Genomic DNA, 22,077 nt, shown 5'->3' with positions numbered 1-22,077 from the left:
GAGGTCATCACTATAGGTTGCCAGTTCCTCTGCACATTGTGTACGGATTCTACAACCCTCCATTTTGTGCGCAGATCTTGAATAGTATTGGTCATTGGGAGTTTCCTACCATGACATTTTGCTTAAAACATTTCTTTACATTCCTTAATGGAGCCTGTCTTTTTTGGAACACTGCACAATACCAATTCACTGTTCTAATGCAAACTGACTCATTTATATAACAACTCAACAATACGAGCTTTTCACAACTGATGCACAGACACACAGCTGCACTCAAATTTCCAATAAAATGCAGTGTAACCAACTTTTGAGACAATGTTGCCACTTCACAAGCAGTTGGACTGGAATTGATTAACTGGTAAGTGGGGCATTCTGGTCTTATGTGGGACACTTTAGTATAAGTACAAAGGTCTTTTTTCTCAACATATACCTTGACTCAGTCCACATCCCTGAATGTTATAAGGTTATGTTTCCTGATGTTCTCTAAAAGACACAATGAATGAAAGAATGAATTTGTAAAATAAGGAACATGGTTGAGAGGGGAATGGCTTGGCAGTATGGCAGTCACTTGTGTAATTGACTGTCTCAACAACAGGCACTTGAAATGTGCAACCACAAAGAAGTTAGGAAAAGACTATGTTTCTGGAAGGAAGAGTGCCAATCAGAAGAAAATAGTATGACAATGGAAATACCAGAATGGAAACAGCAAACAAACAAAAGGGATAGTTAGTCACTTACCAGCAGAAAACATCTGTATGGTACAGAGGCACACACAAAAATGTGGGCATAGAGGTGGACAGATAAGAAGAGGGGGTAATAGAGGAAGAATACAATTTCAAGAATGGAATTAAATATAAAATGAGAGAGAAGAGAGGAAAGGATTTGGGGGGTGGGGGGGTAGAGATAGAATTTGCTGATTAGTATAGATTCTGGTCATAAGGATTGTGAGAATGAAAAATGTGCTGGAGGGATGGTTCCCACTTGTGCAGTTTAGGGGAGCTGGTGCATTGTGGGTAGGGGGATCCATGAGGCATGGATGTTGTTGATGTCACTGATGTTGTAGCCTGCACCATGTTTGACAAATTTATGGATGGTTACAGCTGGTAGATGATGTGGCTGCTTTCACATGTGGCCCTAAGATCAGACAACTAATAGCTGTGTCTGGATTGCAGTAATAGGATATAGTGGGCAGGTATATGAGTATGAGCTGTCTGCAGGAAATGACTCGTGTGGCACAGGATTGGAAGTAGGAATGGTGTAGGGATGGACTGGAATACTATACAGTTAGGATGGTCAATTTTATATCATTTCTACATCTACATCTACATCTACAACTATATTCTGCAAACTGCTGTGAAGTGCATGGAAAAGGGTACATCCCACTGTGCAACTTATAAGGGTTTCTTCCCACTACATTCACTTTTGGAGTACAGGAAGAAAGATTGTTTAAATGCCTCTGTGTGTGCTGTAATTAATCTGATCATCAAGATTCCTTTGGGACTGATACATATGGGGTTGTAGTGTTTTCCCAGAGTCATCATTTAAAGCCAGTTCTTGAAATGTCGTAAGTAGACTTTCTTGGGATGGTTTACATTTATCTTCAAGAGACTCCTAGTTCAGTTTCTGCAGCATCACTGTGACACTCTCCCACAAGACAAACAAGCATGTGACCATTCATGCTGCCCTTTTCTGTGTATTTTCAATATCCTATCTGCAGAAAAAGGTTCCACCACTGTTGTTATGAACTGCTGTGACTACCTGGTGGAAAGCCTCTGCCCATTATCTGATTCCTCCATCTATAAACTCTGCCAGAGTAATCACATCCCAGAATTCCAACATAACCTGCAATCCCTGCTTAAAATCTTAGGCCCTTCCCAGAACCTCTACCCTGAATCCATTTCCCTCCTCGCCCCTGTGACACCCTGTACACCCATCGTCAATATGCTTCCCAAAATCCATGAACCCAAAAATCTTTTATGCGCCTTGTAGCAGATTATTGCACTCCACTGAAAGAATTTGAGCCCTCATGGAGCAACACCTCCAACCAATTGCCCATAATCTACCCTTCCACGTCAAAGAAACCAACTACTTCCTTCTTCAACTCTCCACCATCCTGTCCCTTTACCTCCTGGATCCCTAACTGTCATTGGTGATGCAACCTCCCTATACACCAACGTCCCTCATGCCCTTGGCCTTATTGCTATTGAACACTATCTTCCCCTATGTCCTTCAGACTCCAAACCCACTTCCTCATTTCTCAAACACTTCACTAACATTAACCTAACTCACAACTACTACTCCTTTGAAGGAAAGGTGTATAAACAAATCTGCAGCACAGCTAAGGGCCCTGCATGGCACTCTCCTATGCCAACCTGTTTATGGACCATCTAGAAGAGACCTACCTAGTCTCACAAAATGCCAGACCCCTAGTTTTGTTAAGGTTCATTGATGATATCTTCATGACCTGGACTCAGGGCCAAGAGACCCTGTCTTCATTTAATCACAACCTCAACATCTTCTCTCCCAACCATTTCACCTGTCCTCCTGAACACGGCATGATACCTTTCTGGATGTTGAACTCCTCCTCTCTGATGGCTCCCTCTACACCTCTACTCACTTTAAACCCATTAACCACCAACAGTACCTGATTTTCAGCAGCTGTCATCCCTTCCACACCAAAAAGCCCCTCCCATACAGCCAGGCCACTTGGAGATGGTGTACCTGCACTGACAAAAACTCCCTTGTCCAGTATGCTGAGGGTCTCACCTATGCCTTCATAGGCATGCACTACCCCAGGCCTAGTCCACAGATGTATCTCCCATGCCATTTCCCCTCACATCCCCCATCCTCACCCCGCCCCCCAAGGACCAGGTACAAAGGAGTGCCCCCTTTGTCACTCAGTACCACACCAGACTGGAACAACTGAACCACATCCTTCACCAGGGCTTTGATTATCTTTCATCATGCACTGAAATGTGGGACATCCTACCCAAGATCCTTCCCACCCCTTCAAAATGTGGTGTTCCATCGGCCACCCAATGTCCTCAACATCCTAGTCCATCCGTATGCCACTCACAATCCCAACCCCTTGCCACAAGGCTCATATCCTGTGGAAGACTGAGGTGCAAGACCTGTCCAATCCACCTGCCCAGCACTCCCTGTTCCAGTCCTATCTAGAGTTATCCTACCCCATCAGATCACCCATGTCATATACCAACTCTGCCACAATCATTGCACAGGTTTTTATATTGGTGTGACTACCATCCAGCTATCCACAAGGATGAACAGCCACTGCCAAACCTACCTAGTCTCACAAAATGCCAGACCCCTAGTTTTGTTAAGGTTCATTGATGACATCTTCATGACCTGGACTCAGGGCCAAGAGTCTTCATTTCATCACAACCTCAAATCTTCTCTCCCAACTGTTTCACCTGTCCTCCTCAACACAGCATGATACCTTTCTGGACGTTGAACTCCTTCTCTCTGATGGCTCCCTCTACACCTCTACTCACTTTAAACCCATTAATCACCACCTTTGACTATCTTTCATCATGCACTGAAATGAGGGACATCCTACCCAAGATCCTTCCCACCCCCTCAAAATGTGGTGTTCCATTGGCCACCCAATGTCTTCAACATCCTAGTCCATCCATATGCCACTCCCAATCCTAACCCTTTGCCACAAGACTGAGGTGCAAGACCTGCCCAATCCACCTGCCCAGCACTTCCTGTTCCAGTCCTGTCTAGACTTATCCTACCCCATCAGAGCAGCCATGTCATATACCAACACTGCTGCAATCATTGCACAGCTTTTTGTATTGGTATGACTACCATCCAGCTATCCACAAGGATGAACAGCCACTGCCAAACTGTGGCCAAGAGCTAGGTAGACTACCCTGTGGCGCAACATGGAGTTAAACATAATATACTCGATTTCAGTAGCTACTTTGTTATGCAAGCCATCTGGCCACCACTAGCTCTTCCAAACTACGCAGATGGAAGTTATCCACTATCCACACAACAAATTCTGCACTCCTGAAATTATCCCAGCCTAAACCTAAAGTAACCTACTGTACGTACACCCTTCACCCAACAGTTTCCATTCCCTCTGTCCTATTATTTCCTCCCTATTCTCATCTCCCATTGTCTCTGTGTACCGCCCTCTGCCAGTGCACCTGCCCATCTTTCCCTTTCCCCATTCCTCTCCTGTTGTGCTCCCCATTCCCGCCCACCCCACACCCATACCCTCATTGCCCAGTTCCTTGCTCCACAGCCTCCGGACACTGTGCCTGTGGTGAGTCTAGCATCTGCTCACTTCCTCACACAGCATTCTTCTCTCTCCCTACCTGTATCCTGCTATCCCAACCCTTTCCCCACCCCTACCAGATTGTTGCTTCCATTCTATGTGACAGCTGTGTCCAGTCCAAGCTGCTGTAGATGTTGGTCATGTGTGCCTGAGGTGTGCTTGCTTGAATGAATGAATGTGTGTGTGTGTCCTTTTCTGATGAAGGCGTTGGCCAAACATAATGTGTAAGTGTCTTTCCAGTGTGCCTGACTGAAACTTAATGTGTCTTATTTGGTATGGGTCTCACAGACTTGAGCAATATTTTATAATGAGCCACCTGAGTCATTTGTGAGCAATCTTCATTATAGACTGATTGTATTTCCTCAGTATACTACCAACAAACTGAAGTCTACTACCTGCTTTATCTGCAATTGAGCCTATGTGATCATTCCATTTCATAGCCCCATAAAGTGTTACACCCAGGTGTTTGTAGGGGTTGGCCATTTCACACTTCCCTGAAGCACACCCAAAGTTACTTCTACATCTGATGATGACTCTCCATCCAAGATAACAAGCTGTGTCCTCCCTATCAAAAAATTCTCAGTTCAGTTGCAAATATCGCTTGGTATGCCCTAAGATTGTACTTCTAACAATAAGTGTACATGTGGTACTGAGTCAAATGCATTTTGGAAATCAAGAAATACTGCATCTTCCTAACTGCCTTGATCCATAACTTCCAGTATGTCATGTGAGAAAAGTGTGAGTTGGGTTTCACATGATTGATTTTTGCAGAATCCATTCTGGTTGGCATGGAGGAGGTCATTCTCTTCGAGGTACCTCAGTATGCTTGAGTTCAGAATATGTTCTAAGATTCTACAACAAATCATTGTCAAGGATATTCGATGGTAGTTTTGTGGATCACTTCTATTACTCTTCTTGTAAAAATGTGTGCCTGTATTTTCTTCAGACTACTGGAGTTGGTTTTATGTTCACTAGATCTACAGTACATTATAATTAAAGGAGTGGTTAACTCAGCCTCAAATTCAGTATCAAGTCTGATAGGGGTTCCATTGGGCTCTGGAGTTCTGCAGTAATGGGTTCAGCTGTTTCTAAACACCACTGACACTAATACGTATTTCACTCACCTTATCATTGGTGTGAAGATTAAACTGGGGCAATACACCTGGGTTTTCTTTTGTAAAGGAACATTTCAAGCCAGAGTTAGGCATTTCAGCTTTTGCTTTGCTATCCTCAGTTTTAGTTCCTGTCTCATTCATGAGTGACTGGACACTAACTTTGGTGCATATGACCACAGTTTCTTTGGGTTGTGTGAAAGATCTTTTTATTGTATTCTGGTTTTACACCTATTATGCAGTAATTTCCGTTTCTTCAGAAGTTTCTTTATAGTGGCTGGATATTATAGAGGGCCCACCCATTATGAAGTGTTCTATTGGGTACATATCTATCAAGATCATGGATAACTATAAACCTGAGCCTTAGTAATTGTACATGCTCATGTTCTGTGCTGAATGTTTCAAGCTTCTTATTGGCATGCAACTCTACTGTTTTTCTTTTTTCCCCCTCTTTCTCTTTTTTTATTTTGGTTACTGAATATATATATCTTTCTACCTGTAGTTGCTGTTTAACCTTTGTAATCATTTTTGCCACAACCACCGCATGATCGCTGATACCAGTTTCAGTGTACTCATCCTCAATGAGGTCAGGTCTGTTTGTTGCCATTAGATCTAGTATATTTCCATCTTGAGTAGAGTTCCAAACTACCTGTTCTAGATAGTTTTAAGAGAAGGTGCTTAGAAACATTTCACAAGATGTCTTGTAACAGCCACCTCTAACTAAACTGTAATTTTCCTAATATATGTTGGATGATTAAAGCCTGCACTGACAATAACAGTGTGATTGGTGAACTTACCTGCAAGTAAACTTAGCTTTTCTTTAAAGTTCAGACTGATAGGTGACAGAAGGATCCAATTACCATTTGATGCCAATCCCTGATACTGAGTCTTGGCCACTCAATCTTGCGTATAGCTTCAATTCTATCTCAGTGGATTTTAGTTTCTTGTCTACTGCAACAAATACACCACCTCTATTTCCCATTAGCCTATACTTTTGATAAAAACTTAAGTTTTTGCCAAAAAATTCGCTGTTATCAATTACAGGTGCCAATCAGTTTCTGTTCCTCATATTATATGAGCTTCACTGCCTTTTAGGACTGCTTCAACCTGTGGCACTTTATTGCGAATGCTTTGGCAGTTAACTACTAGTATTTTAATACTCTTCTCTGTCGGGGGAGGGGGGGGGAGCATTCTTTTGGCTCTTTTCCTTATACTTCTGTATCTCCTGTAGCTGCCCTTATCTGAACTGGATGGAGAATTGCCTAATGTAAAAAAAAAAAAAAAAAACTTGTGTGCTCCCTGCACCCAATCTGGTACCTGGATAGCAACCTCTGATTTGTAGTGCTAGTGCACACCTGACCCATTTAGGGGGACCCTACAATTCCCAGCCCTATGGCAAAAATCCTGGAAATCGCAGCCTAGCTCGACACATAATGTTCAAAGTCTCTGGTTCAGTCCTTCCATTCAACTGAGAGCCAGGGGATGATGATCAGTTCTGGGGACAATGCTGTAAATTGCGAACCTCATTGAAACTCAGTGCATAAGACTGGTCTTCTCAGCCTTCTCTGTCAGTCACTGGAACAATCCAAGTATGACCTCAGAGCCCATTCAATGGGCATCATTCATTTCAATGTGCACCACAGCCTGCAGTTGACTGCACCCTGTTCCCTCAATTGCTGTCAGAATAGCCTCTCCAACACATTGATTGAGGCCTGCAAACACACACACTGAGTGTCAGTTTTCTTTCCTGACCTCTTGCTGTCATTCCCTAATAAGGGTACCAGTATTTTCCATACATTTGGACTGTCAGTCTATTAATAGGCCCCTACCCTATTGTGTTTGCCTTCTCCTGACGCAGGACAAAACACAATTCCCAACAGATGAAGGGAGTCCCACTGGCTCTGTTTCAGTTTCACTGGAAGAAACTACCTCGAACTTGTTGATTAGGTGGATCGGTATAACACCCTCAGCCCTCCCTGGTACCTGCCTACCCTGTACAGCATGCCTAGATCTCCCACTGACAGGCCACTCGCAGTCAAGTGGATGAGTAATCGTAGATACCGTACTTTCTGCAGAGGATATAGAATCCACAGTACCTTGGGTACCTCAGGTACCAGTACTTGACTTTCAGGAACGAATGCATCGATTCTCAGCAACTGCCAATCATTTGACAGTAGTCAGGGCAATTTCCAGCTGCTTAAGAATGTCAAATAACTCATTCTGTTTACAAAAACAGCATTCACAGTGGGACTGCATTGTGGCTGGTGCAATGTGTTACAGGACAGTGAGCAAATAATTTTAAACTAAACCTGCTGACTATCTTTTAATCTGTTGAGCAAAAAAAAAAAAAAATTAATTCCCTATAAGAAATGAAGCAAATACATGAAACAGGATTTCTATTAAGGCAACAGAAAAACCTGTGGCAAAAATTACTTGTTTCCTAAAACTTTTTTAAGTTGATTAGTGTCACTAACAAACTCAAAAGTAGACTCAATTTATGATAATATATTCCCCTTTAAAGGGAAAACTAGATTTGCCAGTAACACAATAGGTAATTTACAATATGTGCTACAGTAACTAAATCACAAACACCAATTTACTATGAATCAGTTATGCACAGGACAGTAGTAACTTCCAAAAATTCAAAAATGTATGTTTCGTGGTGTTGATATACACTGAATTTCAGGGTGATCTATTCTTTGGCAGTAACTATGAATCACAGATGCTGATTTACTATGAAATAAATTATCTGCAACACTCATAATTTACCAAAATTTTCAAATACCATTGTGCTGAGTGTCAACATAATTTGCACAGACAATAGTTTTGTAAGCATCTGAAAATTGTCAGAAATAGTGTATTTCTCTCATAATTATATAATGATGTTAGAGAATGATTGTTTTGAATAAGCGTAGGCCTATTGTTGTGAAAAATTTAAAAGACCCAAATAAGTGTAAGCCTACACAGTTGACGACAGCAGTACAAGTTCATCTTGGCACCCATAAATGTTTTGAGTTACGTCTTTCAGTGATTTGTCAAATTCTTCTTACAATATCACATCACCCATCTCATCTTCACCCACTTGCTCTTTTCTTTTCATAATAATGTCCACAAGTTTCTCCCCTTCTTTATATTCATTTCACCTTTCGACCTCCTCTTCCTTGCTTAGTACCAGCTTGCCATCTGAGCTCTTGATTAACATACAGCTGATTCACTTTTCAAAAGACATTTTTTTAATATTCCTATAAGCAGTATTTACAATTCAAGTAGTCATTAATACTACTCTTTGCACTCCCTGCCAATCTCATTTTTGGGCACCTCTCTTTTGTAGTGCATTTTTTGTTTGCTGCATTTTTGTATTTTCTCCGTTCACCAATCAAATTTGATATCTCCTATGCTATCTGAGGATTCCTGCAGGTCCCTCTCTTTATGTCTAGTTTTATCTCTGCTACCTTCACTAATTCATATTCCAAAGTTGGGCAAAATCAATACAGTAGTTATTGTCTGCTGATGAATTAAAAAAGTAAAATAAAATTTAAAAAAAGACTCAGTCCCTTCTATTGCATTCCTTTGCCCTGTTTCACTTAGTTGTCACATTTTGCCCTGTTGCAAACTCTCAACAATCTGTGGCTGTTTAAAGGTAACTAGAGCCCACCTACATAATTTCCTACCTTTTGTAATCTCTTCAACATTAACCCGCTTTTCATAACCAATAAACTATAATCAGAGTCTGTAATTGCTCCTGGCTCTTAAATCCATGTCTCATCATGATATGAACTTCTTGAAACCTTCTAGTGTATCCTAGAGTCTTCCAAATATACAACCTTCTTTCATAATTCTCAAATCGTGTATCAGGAATGTGTGCAAAATTCTACCAGGTGACTTCCCTTCTGTCCATTTTTCCCAGTCCATTTTCTTGTACTAGTTAACTGTCTCCTCCTTTTTACGCTATAAAATTCCAGTCCTCCATCACAATTAAATTTTCATACTTCTTTATGTACTGAACAACATCTTTCATCTCATCAAACATTTTTTCTCAATGTTCTCGTAAACTGCGGGATTAGTAGACATGCCTCTTATACTGTTGTGGTTTGCCCAGACTTAGTGTCTGTGTTGGGTGGGATCCACTCACTATGTTGTTCATAGTAGTTCACATACATTTCTAATTCCTTGTTCATTATTAGACCTACTTATGTATGCCTTTATTTAATCTTGTGTTGATAACCCTCTACTTCCCTGACCAGAAAATCAGTTTCTACAGACAGCACGCTAAGTTTATTGTATCTAACCTCAACCTACCCATTTCTCCACCTACACATTTAAGGGCTCTGATATTCAACGTTCCAACCTGTAAACACCAGTTTTTTATTTCATTTTTTATGAGCAGTCTTCACCCAGAGTTCATAATAGACGATGGTTTTACCTCAGGAGTATATTAATCAGGAAAATGCCATCTTCTTTAAGGCATACAAAAGAGCTGCAAATGCTTGGGAATAAAAAAAAAAGTTTAGTTTTCCCTTGCTTTCAGTTGTGCTGCAGTACCAACATAACAAGGCCACATTGGCCAGTGTTAAAAGGCCTGGTCAGTCAGTCATCCGTACTGTTGCCCCTGCAACTAATGAAAAGGCTGCTACCCATTGTCAGGAACAATAAGTCTCTCCACAAATACTCTTCCTGCTTGATTGCACCTACAGTTTGGCTATCTCATCATTGATCTACACAGACCATCCCATCAAGTCAAACTTCATGGTTCAAGGGAGAGGGGGGGGGGGGGGGGGGGGGGGGGAGTTGATTAGATTATTATTTTTATTTGATTTCAATTTGTAATCCAGTTGGACCAAAGGAATGAAACACATGGATACTCATTTAATGTATTTAATTACTTTCATGATGATTACTTGTTTGGAAATATATGAAATGAGTATTCTTTACTAAAGACCCAGTTACAAGCCTGATCAACTACAATGTTGACTGCAAACCATTGATTACTATTCTCATGACATAAGCAAACATTACAATTTTAAAAGCCTTTGTTTTGTTCTTATTTCTGTTTCATACAGTTGATATGATTATATTCCAATTATAGAGCAAAACTTCAATTATGTAAATGGTGAAAGTGTTTCATTGACATACAGTGAGTAAGTAAACCATGAATGTCTTCCAGTAAAACTGGAACACCACTAAAGTTAGCCTTGAGATAAATTTTCTTTTATAGATATAGTAATTTTTCAGTATGCCTTCTCTTTTAGAGTAACCTTCAATGAAACCAAAATAAAGCAGCTTCAACATTGTAGTGTCTGAAAAATTGATAAGTAATTTAAGTAAAGCACGAGATCTGCTGGTCTACTTCAACATACATAATCTACAAACCATTGTGAAGTCCATGGCAGAGGGTACATAGTGTGGTAGCACATTTATGGTTTCTTCAAGTTCCAAATGTGTGTGGAGCATTGAAAGAATGATTGCTTAAATACCTCCATAAGTGCTGTAATTAGTCTAATTTTGTCTTCATGGAACTTATGGGAGCAATATGTAGAGAGCTGAGGAATATCTTTAGATTCTTCATGTAATATTGGTTCTTGAAATTTTGTATGTAGGTTTTTGATGAATAATTTGCATGTAACTTCAGGAGTCTGCCACAAACAAAACTGTGACCATTCGTATGTCCTTTCTTTGTATATATTCAGTATCCCCTGTTAGTTCTATTTGGTATATCAATCTACACTACACAACACAGTTAAAGGGTCACTTTCTCAAAACCCTGTAGTTATCCCTGATTGCTACACAGAAGTTTCAAATTTGGCTTAAAGGTGCCTACAGCATTCCCCTGTAATGGTGCAAAAGCATGGCTTGAGGTCTCAACAACACTTTAAACAGCAAGGTGTTGACACATGTGAAAAAAGGCCACACGTCAGAAGTTAATGTGAGCTGTAATGTGGTTAATGATGGGACTTTGGCACCAAATTTCACACAACCCTGCCTAGTGCCACTGTGGAAGCGTCACACGATGTGAAGGTTGTCACTCCCCCTCTTAGCCATATTTGAATTCTTCCTTTGACACTTTTGTAATGGAGGTCAGTACCAGAATGCCCAGCATTGAAATCATGCCGTTTTCTTGTGGGTGGCCAAGGTAAAAATTTCACGCACACTGACACTCAGTATCAACATGAAAAGACCTCACAGTGTGTCACAAAGGATGTCATTGAAATAATCTGTTTCTTTGGGGTATTGATACCACACATTTTGCAGTCAAAAACGAAAATCTGCAGTGTGATGAGCAACATGATGACATTCTTGACAACCTTTGACTCTGCTGACACCCACTGGACAATTGAACCCTTCTGTAAGGACATCGTTGGCCTACAACCCCACTTAACGTGACTGCACTCATTCAACTATAGTGTGATTGCATTTTTTGTTCTGGTGTACAGGGTGGAACCATTATGGACCATTCAAAACCATTAGACAAAATTTGAATGTGATCTGAAGCAACAACAGATTCTTACGTTTTTTCAGTCCTCCTGTTCCACACCCTCCTCTGACATGACCAAAGTAGAGGGGGGGGGGGGGGGAGGACTGTGACATTGACACATGTGCAAATAGTATGAATAACACTGCAAAGGGTCTCTCTGAGGCATTTCATTTTAGTGCCACCCATGCACTTTTGCTGAGCACTTTAAAAATTTACCTATACAGAGACAGCCAGACACAGTTCACTAGGCACCGGCATGACAAACACAAATTTGGGCAGCACCGAGTTGAGTGGCACTATGCCCCTCACCTAGCACCAAGTGGCTGCATGCACAATCTAAGAATTGTAGAAAGGAAAGCCTGTCATGTCATCACCTAGTAATCAGTGACTGGCTGTCCCTGTATAGGTACATTTTTAAAGTGCTCAACAAAGGTGTGTGGTTGTCACCAAGGGTGTTGCTGGTCTGGGGCTCTCAGAGGGGCCCTTTGCCATTTTTTTCACACATGTGTCAATATCACCCCCTCCTCCTTCACTTTGGTCATGCCACAAGAGGGTGTAAAACAGGGGTTCTAAGAAAAGCATAAATACCCTTTGCTGCTTCGGATCATGTTCACGTTTTGTTGATTGGTTTTGAATGGTCCCAACTGGTTCCACCCTGTACACCAGAACAAAATTGCAATCACACTGCAGTTCAGTGGGTTCAATCACTTTCAGTGTGGTTGCAGGCCAACAATGTCCTTAGAGAAGGGGTGAATCATATGGAGGATATAAGAAATGTCTCAGGTTGTCAAGAATGATGTCCTGTTGCTCATACCACTGCGAACTGTCACTTTAGACAGCGAAATATGTGAGAATCAGTGCCCCAGTGAAGGAGTGTTTTCATTGTGGACTTTATCGCACCCCCCAATGCCATTTCGTCTCAATACTGCGGGTGGTCTGTCTGAAATTGTTTCCTCAGCCAGCTGTAAGAAAACTGTGTGATTTACATGATGGGCATTGCAGTTCTGATCCTCATCGCAGAGGTATCAAAAGAAGCAGTGAAATGTGGTTAAGAGGGAATACGAGAACCTTTCAACAGGTAACACATCCACAGTGGTGCTGGGCAGAGTTGTGGTCAAATTTGGCACAATGTAATATTACTAACCCACATTACATCTCACATGAATTTTTGAGCTCTAGCCTTTTACTCTCATGTGTCCACACCTTGCTGTTTGAAGTGTCACCAAGCCCGACAGTGATGTTGCAGGATGACATGCTTTTGCACCATTACAGAGGAATATTGTGGACAACTTTGACTCAGATTTGAAACTAATGCATCACAATAAGATACAATTATGGGGTTTCTAAAAAGTAACCTTTTAACAGTGCTGCACAGTGTATTTGCTAAAATTTTTGTGGCTATTTTATTCATCAGAATTGGAAATTACCAAGGGGAAGTAATTCTTTACAACACAGGTGCAGAAAACCAAATATGCATCAAAAGGTGTAGCAAATATAGCAAGTCAAACCCAGCTACTAATTGTGATGTGAAACCAATAATATGATATGACTGGAGAACAGTCAATGACTGACCACCTGTTGCAACACCTGAAGAAGACAACTGGGTGTATCTTCACTTTGTTAAATGTGTTCTAGTGCTGTATATTTAAAGTTTATTGGTACTTAAAGATGATATTTGAACAGCATGCATAGGTACTTTCAGTGATCATTATGTTTTACTTACATTTCATGAATTTACTTTGTCATGACATTTATGAATGACAGTCATAACAGTTGTTGTTCAAACAAATTTCGGGCTTGCAGCCGCTCGTCGTTCAATACTTCGCACGATATTTCAACTGGGCGCCTGCCAGTCATCTTCAGGTGAGCCGTCGCAGACTGGCGAAAACATCCTCCGTTCCGCAATATATAGCGTACTGTAACTATTGTGCGCATGAGTTGAAAACTTGATAGATGAACCACACTGCCCGCTGGCAGTGCCCTCGCTGGTGGAATAGCGGAACTCAGTTGCCCTCTGCATTGCTGTTTGCTGTTTGCTGTCAGTGCACTCTGTCGTCTTCGATTAGAGCAAATCGTGGAGATGATGAGATTCCATGCACTGTCCAGCTGGTAGCCACTGTCACGGTTTAACAGATTTTCCGCCAGTCGTATTTCTACGGATTCTTTAATAATGGAGTCCCAGAAAGACGTTGCTGTGGACAAAATCATTGTTTTCTCATACTCCATTGAATGTCCAGTAGAAATACAATGTTCAGTAATAGCGGACTTGCTTGGCTGCAAAAGGCAGGTGTAACGTTGATGTTCAGTGCAGCGTTCTTTCACAGTGCGTGCGGTTTGACCTATGTAAGTCATACCACATTGGCACGGTATCTTGTAAATTCCGGCCTTTCGTAGTAACTGATTGTCCTTAACTGATCCCACAAGGTCCGCAATCTTCAATGATGGGCGGTAAAATTCACATAACAGTTGTTGTTGTTATCATAAAAATCAAAATTTTAATACGAGAAATTAAAGGACAAGAAACAAAACCAATTTCTTCTTCATTGCTGCATTCTTAATTTATGTCATTGCAGGGTTCTAAATTGAGGTACATGAGCTATTTTTTAATTGGCTGCAGACATTAGGGAAATCCACAGAGATTCCAAAATAAGTTATAATGATACCTTACTAGAAGTTGTCCAAATATTGTTCGTATTCTAGGGACTAACAATTTGAGTAAAGCGAGCCTTCACGGGGGGAGGGGGGGGGGGGACAAAAATATGGAAATACCAGAAACAAAACACATTACCATTTACCATGCCTAATATGAAGCAGGGAAACCATTGGCATTCAAAACAGCTTCGAGTCCATAATGTGTAAGCAGAGGTCATGTATAGTTTTCAAGGGAATATTGTACCTTTCTTCCTGCAAAAGAGTGGCAAGTTCAGGTAATGATGATGCTGGTAGATAGTGATCACACGCCTTTCTCTTTAAAGTAGATCATAAAGGTTCAGTAAAACTGAGACCTTTTGACTCTGGTGGCCAGTGGAGATGTGACAAATCATTTTTGTGGTCATAAAACCGGCCCTGGACGATGTGAACTATGTGAGAAGGGTCCCTGATGCCTTGGAACAAAGCATCACCATTGGGGAAGAAATATTGTACCATGTGACAGACCTGATCATCCAAAAGACACTAGACTCTTGCTAAACCGGTCATTCCTCGTACATATGGGTGCCGGATTAGCGGAAGTGCCAGATTCTTGAGTGTGTCTAAAATTTAGTATAAACACACTTTATCAAATCAAAAGATGCATTCATTTTTGCAGAAATCTTAGTCCTTGAGTGGATACATGCATATTAGTATCACTCAACATTCGCTATGAACCATCTCCCAAAGTTTTAGTTGTCACAATGACGATACCCGATGGTAGTATGCTTTATCACACAATGGCTATACTAGCATTTCATAGGTCCTGCCATGTTTCTGATTGTTGCATAATGTATTCCAGGAAGACATCTCCAGCTTCAGCACTAGCAGTTTGAGATATCCTCATGTCCCCTTCTTCATCAGTTTCATCATAACTTTACTGTGAGCTTATGATTACCTCTTTTCTGCTGAAGTTTGCTCATAAATCGTTGCTCGTCCACCACTCTTGCTAGCTACAATGGTCTACGAAGAGCCTCAGTTCAGTTTATATTTAATTTCGAGCTTCTGCTTGAGGTCTAACATAACATGTTTCCCTTTAGAAGCCATGATAATGATCCATAAGGAAAGCCACAATTTCAAGGTGTACAGGAATGTTGAACACTGTAATTAACTAACAACATTGCTGCACATGGAATTTCATTATTATAAGTGTCATTTCAGACTGAACAACTATAAGCAGGAAGTGTGCCAGATTACTGAGAGGCCAGACTACTGAGGCCGTATTAGCAAGAATTTAGTGAAGTCACATAATTCTTGACAGTAATGCTACCATGCAGAGTAACCATGGGATCTATGGAATACCATTCTGTGGCTGCCCAAATCATCACAGAGCCCCCACCATATTTTACACTTGGCACAAGCATTCTGCATCATACACTGGGAATGGTGTACACCAGATGTAAACTTGGCCAGAAGTTGGAAACAGTGTGAAACAAGACTCTTCTGGCCAAACAGCATTCTTCCATTGCTACGTAGTACCAGGTTTTATGGCTTTGGTATTTTGTTTTCCTGTAACACACATTTGCGTCATGAAGTGTAGTTTTGGAATTCCACCTTGCCCTGCAATTCCCAGTTTATCTAGCTCCCTGTGTGTTGGTTTGATGCTAACATGGTTCACAAGTGTGTCATTCAGTTCTGCTGTGACTTTTGCAGCTCTCGTCTTTTTTGTTACAATCCTCTTCATTAACCATCTGTCATGATCACTCAATGCACTCTTTCATCTGCATTGTTATTTACAGATGGTGTTTTTCCACTTTTCCTGTAAGTGAAATAAATCTTTGATGTGGTTGCTCTTGAAAAACCAGACACTTCAGCTACCTTCGTTATGCAAGCACCCATCATATGAGCACCACATCGCATCACATCAGAATTCACTCAGCTCCAACATAATGCACTCACAACTACACAGAACTCAGTTCTTACCACAACTGATACTTGCAACATATTGAGGACTTTCTGAAGATGCTGTTGGTCATCTAGTACAACAGCACCACTTGCAGGCATGGATAGCATCTGCAGCTATGTTCAAGCATGCAGTGTTTCCATATTTTTGTCCAGTCTGTGTACTTAATGTACAGTGTCGCTTAGTAGCCTCTCACTTATAAATTGTCTGAACTTGGGAATTAAAATCATAGCTGCCATTACTCAGGATGAATTCCTAATAAAGTCAAGTTGCATCTGCATCTGCACTGGTACGAGACAGCCTGGTTTCTTTTGTTTAATGTCTAACTTTTTCATTGCAAATAACTTTTGACTTGTTAAGGATCTTTATGACTTCTTTTCAATTACATAAGTAATAACCAGGTCTTATGAAACATAGAATACTGAATTTTTTGAACACCATTAATCACCAAGATTATTTTAATAGCACCATTGTGAGGTTTTTTTTTTTTTTTCAGACTAACAAATCTGTATGAGACAGTTCAATGAAGTAATTCTTGAATAGGGCTGACAAGATATTGCAGAGTGAAAAGACATTGAATAAGGCAATCTTTATGTTGTTGTTGTTGTGAGTATTTGAATGGTTGTAAACTAGTACTGCCAAGGCAAGCAATACATGATTGTTACACCACGTGTTAATCTCCACTGAAAGTGTTGTAAACTTGCAGATGGTGTGCCATTGAAACGGTTGCTACAGAAGCACACATTTTCATGTATACCATGTATATTTACTCCATCTGCTATTCTCATTCAATACATTGCCATCTTTCCATTTAAAAAAGAAAACAAAATCGGTGCCTATATGATTGAAGAAAAAGATCCTATAAATATCTCCAGTGACTCAAAAGTTAATCAACGTGAAAAAGATAGGTGGTTCACTTTGTGTATGTGAAGTGTGTAATGGTAATAAACAGAAGTTAATGCTTTCCTGTGTAGTGGATAAAACTTTTAAATAGAAAATGAAACTAACAAATGTCTTTAATTAAACAGTATATTATAGAAGATTGTTGGTAGTTTGTTTAACATACAGAAACTGTTTGTCATTGTTTTTCGTGCTAGCAGTTTTGCACATCCCAGAGGAAAATGCAGTGTTTGAATCACAAATGAAAATTATAGGCTCCTGACCAGATGTTCATGTTATTTGGATGTGTTTGTAAATATGGACACACTTACTAATTTGCAGTTAATTTTTCTTTACAGGTGGCACCAAGACTGAAAGAATCTCTTGTTACATCAGGCACTGTGATGATTAATTACCAGCCATTAAAACAAAAGAAATTTCAGAATTTCTTTCGTCTTGTCACTACATGTCATCCCCCACCCACACACCATGATATGGATTTCATAATTAGTCAAATAGACCACTATGGCTCACAACTGTGATGTCGGTTTCATTGGCGCTGACTCCATTTGATTGTCATTTTGTGTCTGATGTGAACAGGTAAGAGAAAACTTCATTTGTTAGTCAGGGGATAAGTGTAACATTGTCATACAATATAAACTTTTATGTTACATTCTCCATGTATCTCAAAACATTTTAAAATAAGCATTCAGAGTAGAAATTCAAGTTTACATCCTCTAAAAGAAATAAAAGGATTTCTCATGATTCCTTACTATGATCTTTATTTTAAGTCTATTTCATTTTGTTGTAATAAAGTTATTGACTTGTGTGGAAAATTTCAAGACTGTAGCTACCTGTAAATAGTAGGTCATAGTTGGTATTATCCTGAAAATCCTAGCATGATAGTTTAAGGGCAAGGAGTTTGTGAGCCAAAGAAACTAAAACTGTTATATTTTATAATTCTTTATTAATAAAATATTTAAAAATAAGTTCATTTTTCAGACTCAATATGAGTCACATAGATTATTAATACAACTATGTACATCTGATGTTGCCTCTTTTAGCTTCAAAGATACTGGACCCTGCAGTTAGACATAACCATAGTTAAAAAGTAAGAATGATATACAGATCAATTCTGTACCACACTATTTGACAAACATATAAAAATTCTTGTATAAAATAGTTGTTAGAGAAATTTATGCTGTGATGTCAGAATACATTTTACGTATAAACTGCATAATCTGGAAATAATGACCTGATATACAAATTGCTTTCTCTGTCATGAATTACTGCTATGATGTAAAGCTTAAATTGTCTGTTATGAACTTGTGTCAAATTATTTAGTAAACTTCTTATCCATTAATGTATTGTAGAGAATTCATATCAAATCCAAAAACCAGAATATAATGACAGTTTGCAGTAATACTTCGTAAAGAATAAAAGAGCAGAACAGTCAAATCCAAAAGACAAAATTAGTTCAAGAAATCCTGTTCTTCAGCTTAAGCTGTATTTTTTGTCTTTGTGAACAGAAATTCTAATGAGGTTCAGAACTATTATATGCCATCACTATTACAAATCATTTCCTTTACAACTTGCAAAAAACAAATTTAGAGTATGTGTCACAATTGTTTATTATTTATCTTTTTTTCTTTCATTATTATGAAAAATCACCACTCTACACTATTTGGTTTTCGACGGCTTCTCAATTCCTTGTTACTTTTGAGAAAAATGTTTCCAAATAATTGGGAATGATAGCAAGTTTAGTAATAAAGATACGTACAGTATTAAACAAAGATGAAACACATAGTTGTGTAATATACTGAACATAGCTGTTGAAATACCAGGCTGACTTTTGGAGTTTTTAGTATGACACAGATGAAGATATATTGCCAGCTCTCACAATATTATACGTCAGTAACAGCTGTGTTCATCTCTATCCTTGTGTAACACTGATGGTGGAGATGATAAAACAACAGACAATAACTGCTGCTCATAAATCTAGAGAGACACATGAAAATTTATATCATGACTGTGACTCCAACGTTGATTTCCTGCTTTCATTATTAGCTTCCTTAATCATTTGGTTCTCCAAATGTGCCTCCTGAACTGATACAAATTCTCACTGTCACTTCATGATAATAATTTTCATGAATCATTGTGGATGTATATTACTGTGATGAGTGGTGTGATTTTATTTCATGTTTACGTATGTAATTTTTGCATATTGAGCTATTATGGAAAATATATTTCAGTAGAATATCCCATTGCATTACATCTGTAACTTTTTTTGCTAGTGTCTGCAGGAAATGTTAGATTTAAAACTCTCTGTGATGTTGAAATATTCTAAGGAATATAGAGAAGGGTTTAGACCTTGTACATGGTGCTGTAAAAGTATCTATAGTAGTTTGCAGCCTTGTTTAAAAATTTCCTGCAACTGCATGAGAATATAAATAGCTATATGTGACAAATATATAGAATGCTATGAATATCACAGAAAAATTTTTAACATTGGGATCAAACGAACAATAAATTTCTAAAGATAATTGTCTTTTTGTCGCAGGAATGCACGAGAAGACAGCAACACAGCAGCTTAACAATAACAGTGGAGCCACATTAATTTTGTTGCTGTATAATGTCTTTCATAAAAAAAGTCTGGAAATTTAGTGATATGTCTAAAGTCTTATGAAAATAATAAAACTCTTAATACTATTTACAGAAAATATACAAATATTTATAACATTCTGTTCAGAATTTGTCAATTCATCAAAAGAAGATATGTACATATATACACACTTATAACAAGAAACAGTTCATTGGCACAAAGTATGAAGATAAGACTTCCATATGCAGTCTACACTTAAGATATCACCAGATAATCTCTTTGTGGGACTTGTAAATTCTTTCACCATCCATAACATTGTTATACAACAGTTTGATACCACTTATAACAAGTGTCCGCTCAAGTCATTCATTTTATGTACATACATTTGAAGGAACCATTGTTTCTTTTTTGAAATACTGAAAAACAGACATTTCATCAGCAGTCAACAACTTTAGAAGTCATTTATTAGCACCAGCAGTGTGTCAGATGCACTGAAATCTTGAGGGGGTAGTTGTCACAATCGAGATGAAATGTTCATCTACTTAATTCTCCATATCATTCAAGTTACTGTATGAAAAATGGAAGTGGGCATGCACTAGTGCATGCACATGCACCCACACCCATCCCCCCCCCCCCCCCCACACACACACACGTGTGAAAAACTGTTAAATTATGTTGCTTGCACACTGAAACAGAAATTCACTTCATCCCAAACAATTTCTCTGTTATCGCATCAGAGAAATGATTCACTTTGCATTTAGTCAGAAGAATTTGTCCTGCTGATCCAGATCAGCTCGTATTTGCCCATTTGCTAGGCTATGACTGTTCCTTTTTATAGTTGCAGTTTCATACTCAACTGCTGGTTTTGAGAACAGCTTTGGTGTACCCAGTGAGATACCTCCACTAGGGTTACTTGCACTCCTATGAGGACTGCTGGTGGAGCCATTGCTACTATTTGAAGGTGCCCGCTTTGAATGGCTGCTCGTTTCCTTTAGTGGCACTGTAACATAAGGATTTTGTTTCGATGAAATGTAATGTGGGCTGCCAGGTATCCGCGGTCTTCGCCTCTTCTGGTAATAATAGCTAACTGCAGCAGCCAGAATTACACCCAGTATGAAGGCAGCTACACAAGAACCGAGAATAACTCCAACAGACAGAGATTCAGCTTTCTTGAGGTCAAGGCTGCTCTGAACACCAAGTGGGTTGAGATCTACAAAGAAAACAAAAGATTATTAATAAACATGTTCTTGAATTCAAGTTGCAGGACTTTAAGTGTGTGATTAAATTACCATTTTCAGTTGTCTGAACACACATTCTTGTCTCTTGATCATGGCCCTGGCACAGCTGAGGTCCAGGGTTCGTCGTCTGACATTTTCTGCGTCTGTGCTGCTCTCCGGCATCATCACACAAAGACCAAACTGACCACGATTCCCATCCCATAAGTGCTGTGACAAAAGCACAACGCAATATTAGTAGCTTGCCTCAGCAGACACATAATGAACAATGCTTTGACTAAAAACATGGAATTGTTTGTAGGTGGGGATGTTTTCTATGATTCTACAAGATTGAAAAGTCTTCATTACTTTGGAATGACTCCTAGTTCTCAACCAGGAAAGCATTCTTCAAGTGACCCAAGAAAATGTTGTAATAAAAGGTCTTTGTAATGGTTCCCAAAGGTGCGAAGCAGATCTGTTTTTGAGTTTCGCCTCAGTGATGAATCATTTAAAAATGAATGTAAAACTGATCAATGCGAGCAGGAAGGAAATTTTAGGTTGTTTAGGTAGAAGAAATGTTGATATAGCATAACAGGTGACCAACAAGGTAACAGTTGGCCAGATTTAAGATATTCCAACAAATCATTCATTTATTTAATAAATGAAGTAAGTTATTAGGCAGTAGGTATCAAATGTTGATCAATGGAAATTCATGCACTTTCCTATGTGCTTTGACTTCTTCAAAAGAAGATTGAAAACTTCACTATACAGTTTAAGGGAAATAATAAGAGTCATTTATTAATGTCAATGTCTTGGATAGTGCCTAAAGCTTTTAGGAGCTATTGTGAATCTGTGTAAATCCTGAAGATGAAGTAACAAAGATATACACTGCACACATTAA

The 22,077-nt window shown here is 39.4% G+C and overlaps 2 protein-coding genes across 2 annotated transcripts in view; one reads left to right on the top strand and one right to left on the bottom strand.

Moving 5' to 3' along the window:
• Positions 1-20,253, top strand: part of LOC126259199 (acidic amino acid decarboxylase GADL1) — a 193,181-nt gene extending 172,928 nt beyond the window's left edge. Inside the window, exons 10-11 of the mRNA XM_049955790.1 lie at positions 17,720-17,960; positions 19,921-20,253. Coding sequence (XP_049811747.1) covers positions 17,720-17,902 — 183 coding nt within the window. The 3' untranslated portion in view covers positions 17,903-17,960; positions 19,921-20,253. The remainder of the gene's footprint in view (positions 1-17,719; positions 17,961-19,920) is intronic.
• Positions 20,254-20,602: 349 nt separating this feature from the next.
• Positions 20,603-22,077, bottom strand: part of LOC126259198 (semaphorin-5A) — a 686,291-nt gene continuing 684,816 nt past the window's right edge. The window contains exons 14-15 of the mRNA XM_049955789.1: positions 21,252-21,407; positions 20,603-21,172 (exon numbers count right to left, since the gene is read on the bottom strand). Coding sequence (XP_049811746.1) covers positions 20,724-21,172; positions 21,252-21,407 — 605 coding nt within the window. The 3' untranslated portion in view covers positions 20,603-20,723. The remainder of the gene's footprint in view (positions 21,173-21,251; positions 21,408-22,077) is intronic.

The sequence above is a fragment of the Schistocerca nitens genome, chromosome 5 (genome assembly GCF_023898315.1).
Source record: "Schistocerca nitens isolate TAMUIC-IGC-003100 chromosome 5, iqSchNite1.1, whole genome shotgun sequence".
NCBI classification, from domain to species: Eukaryota; Metazoa; Arthropoda; class Insecta; order Orthoptera; family Acrididae; genus Schistocerca; species Schistocerca nitens.
This window is presented reverse-complemented; position numbering and strand designations above follow the sequence as displayed.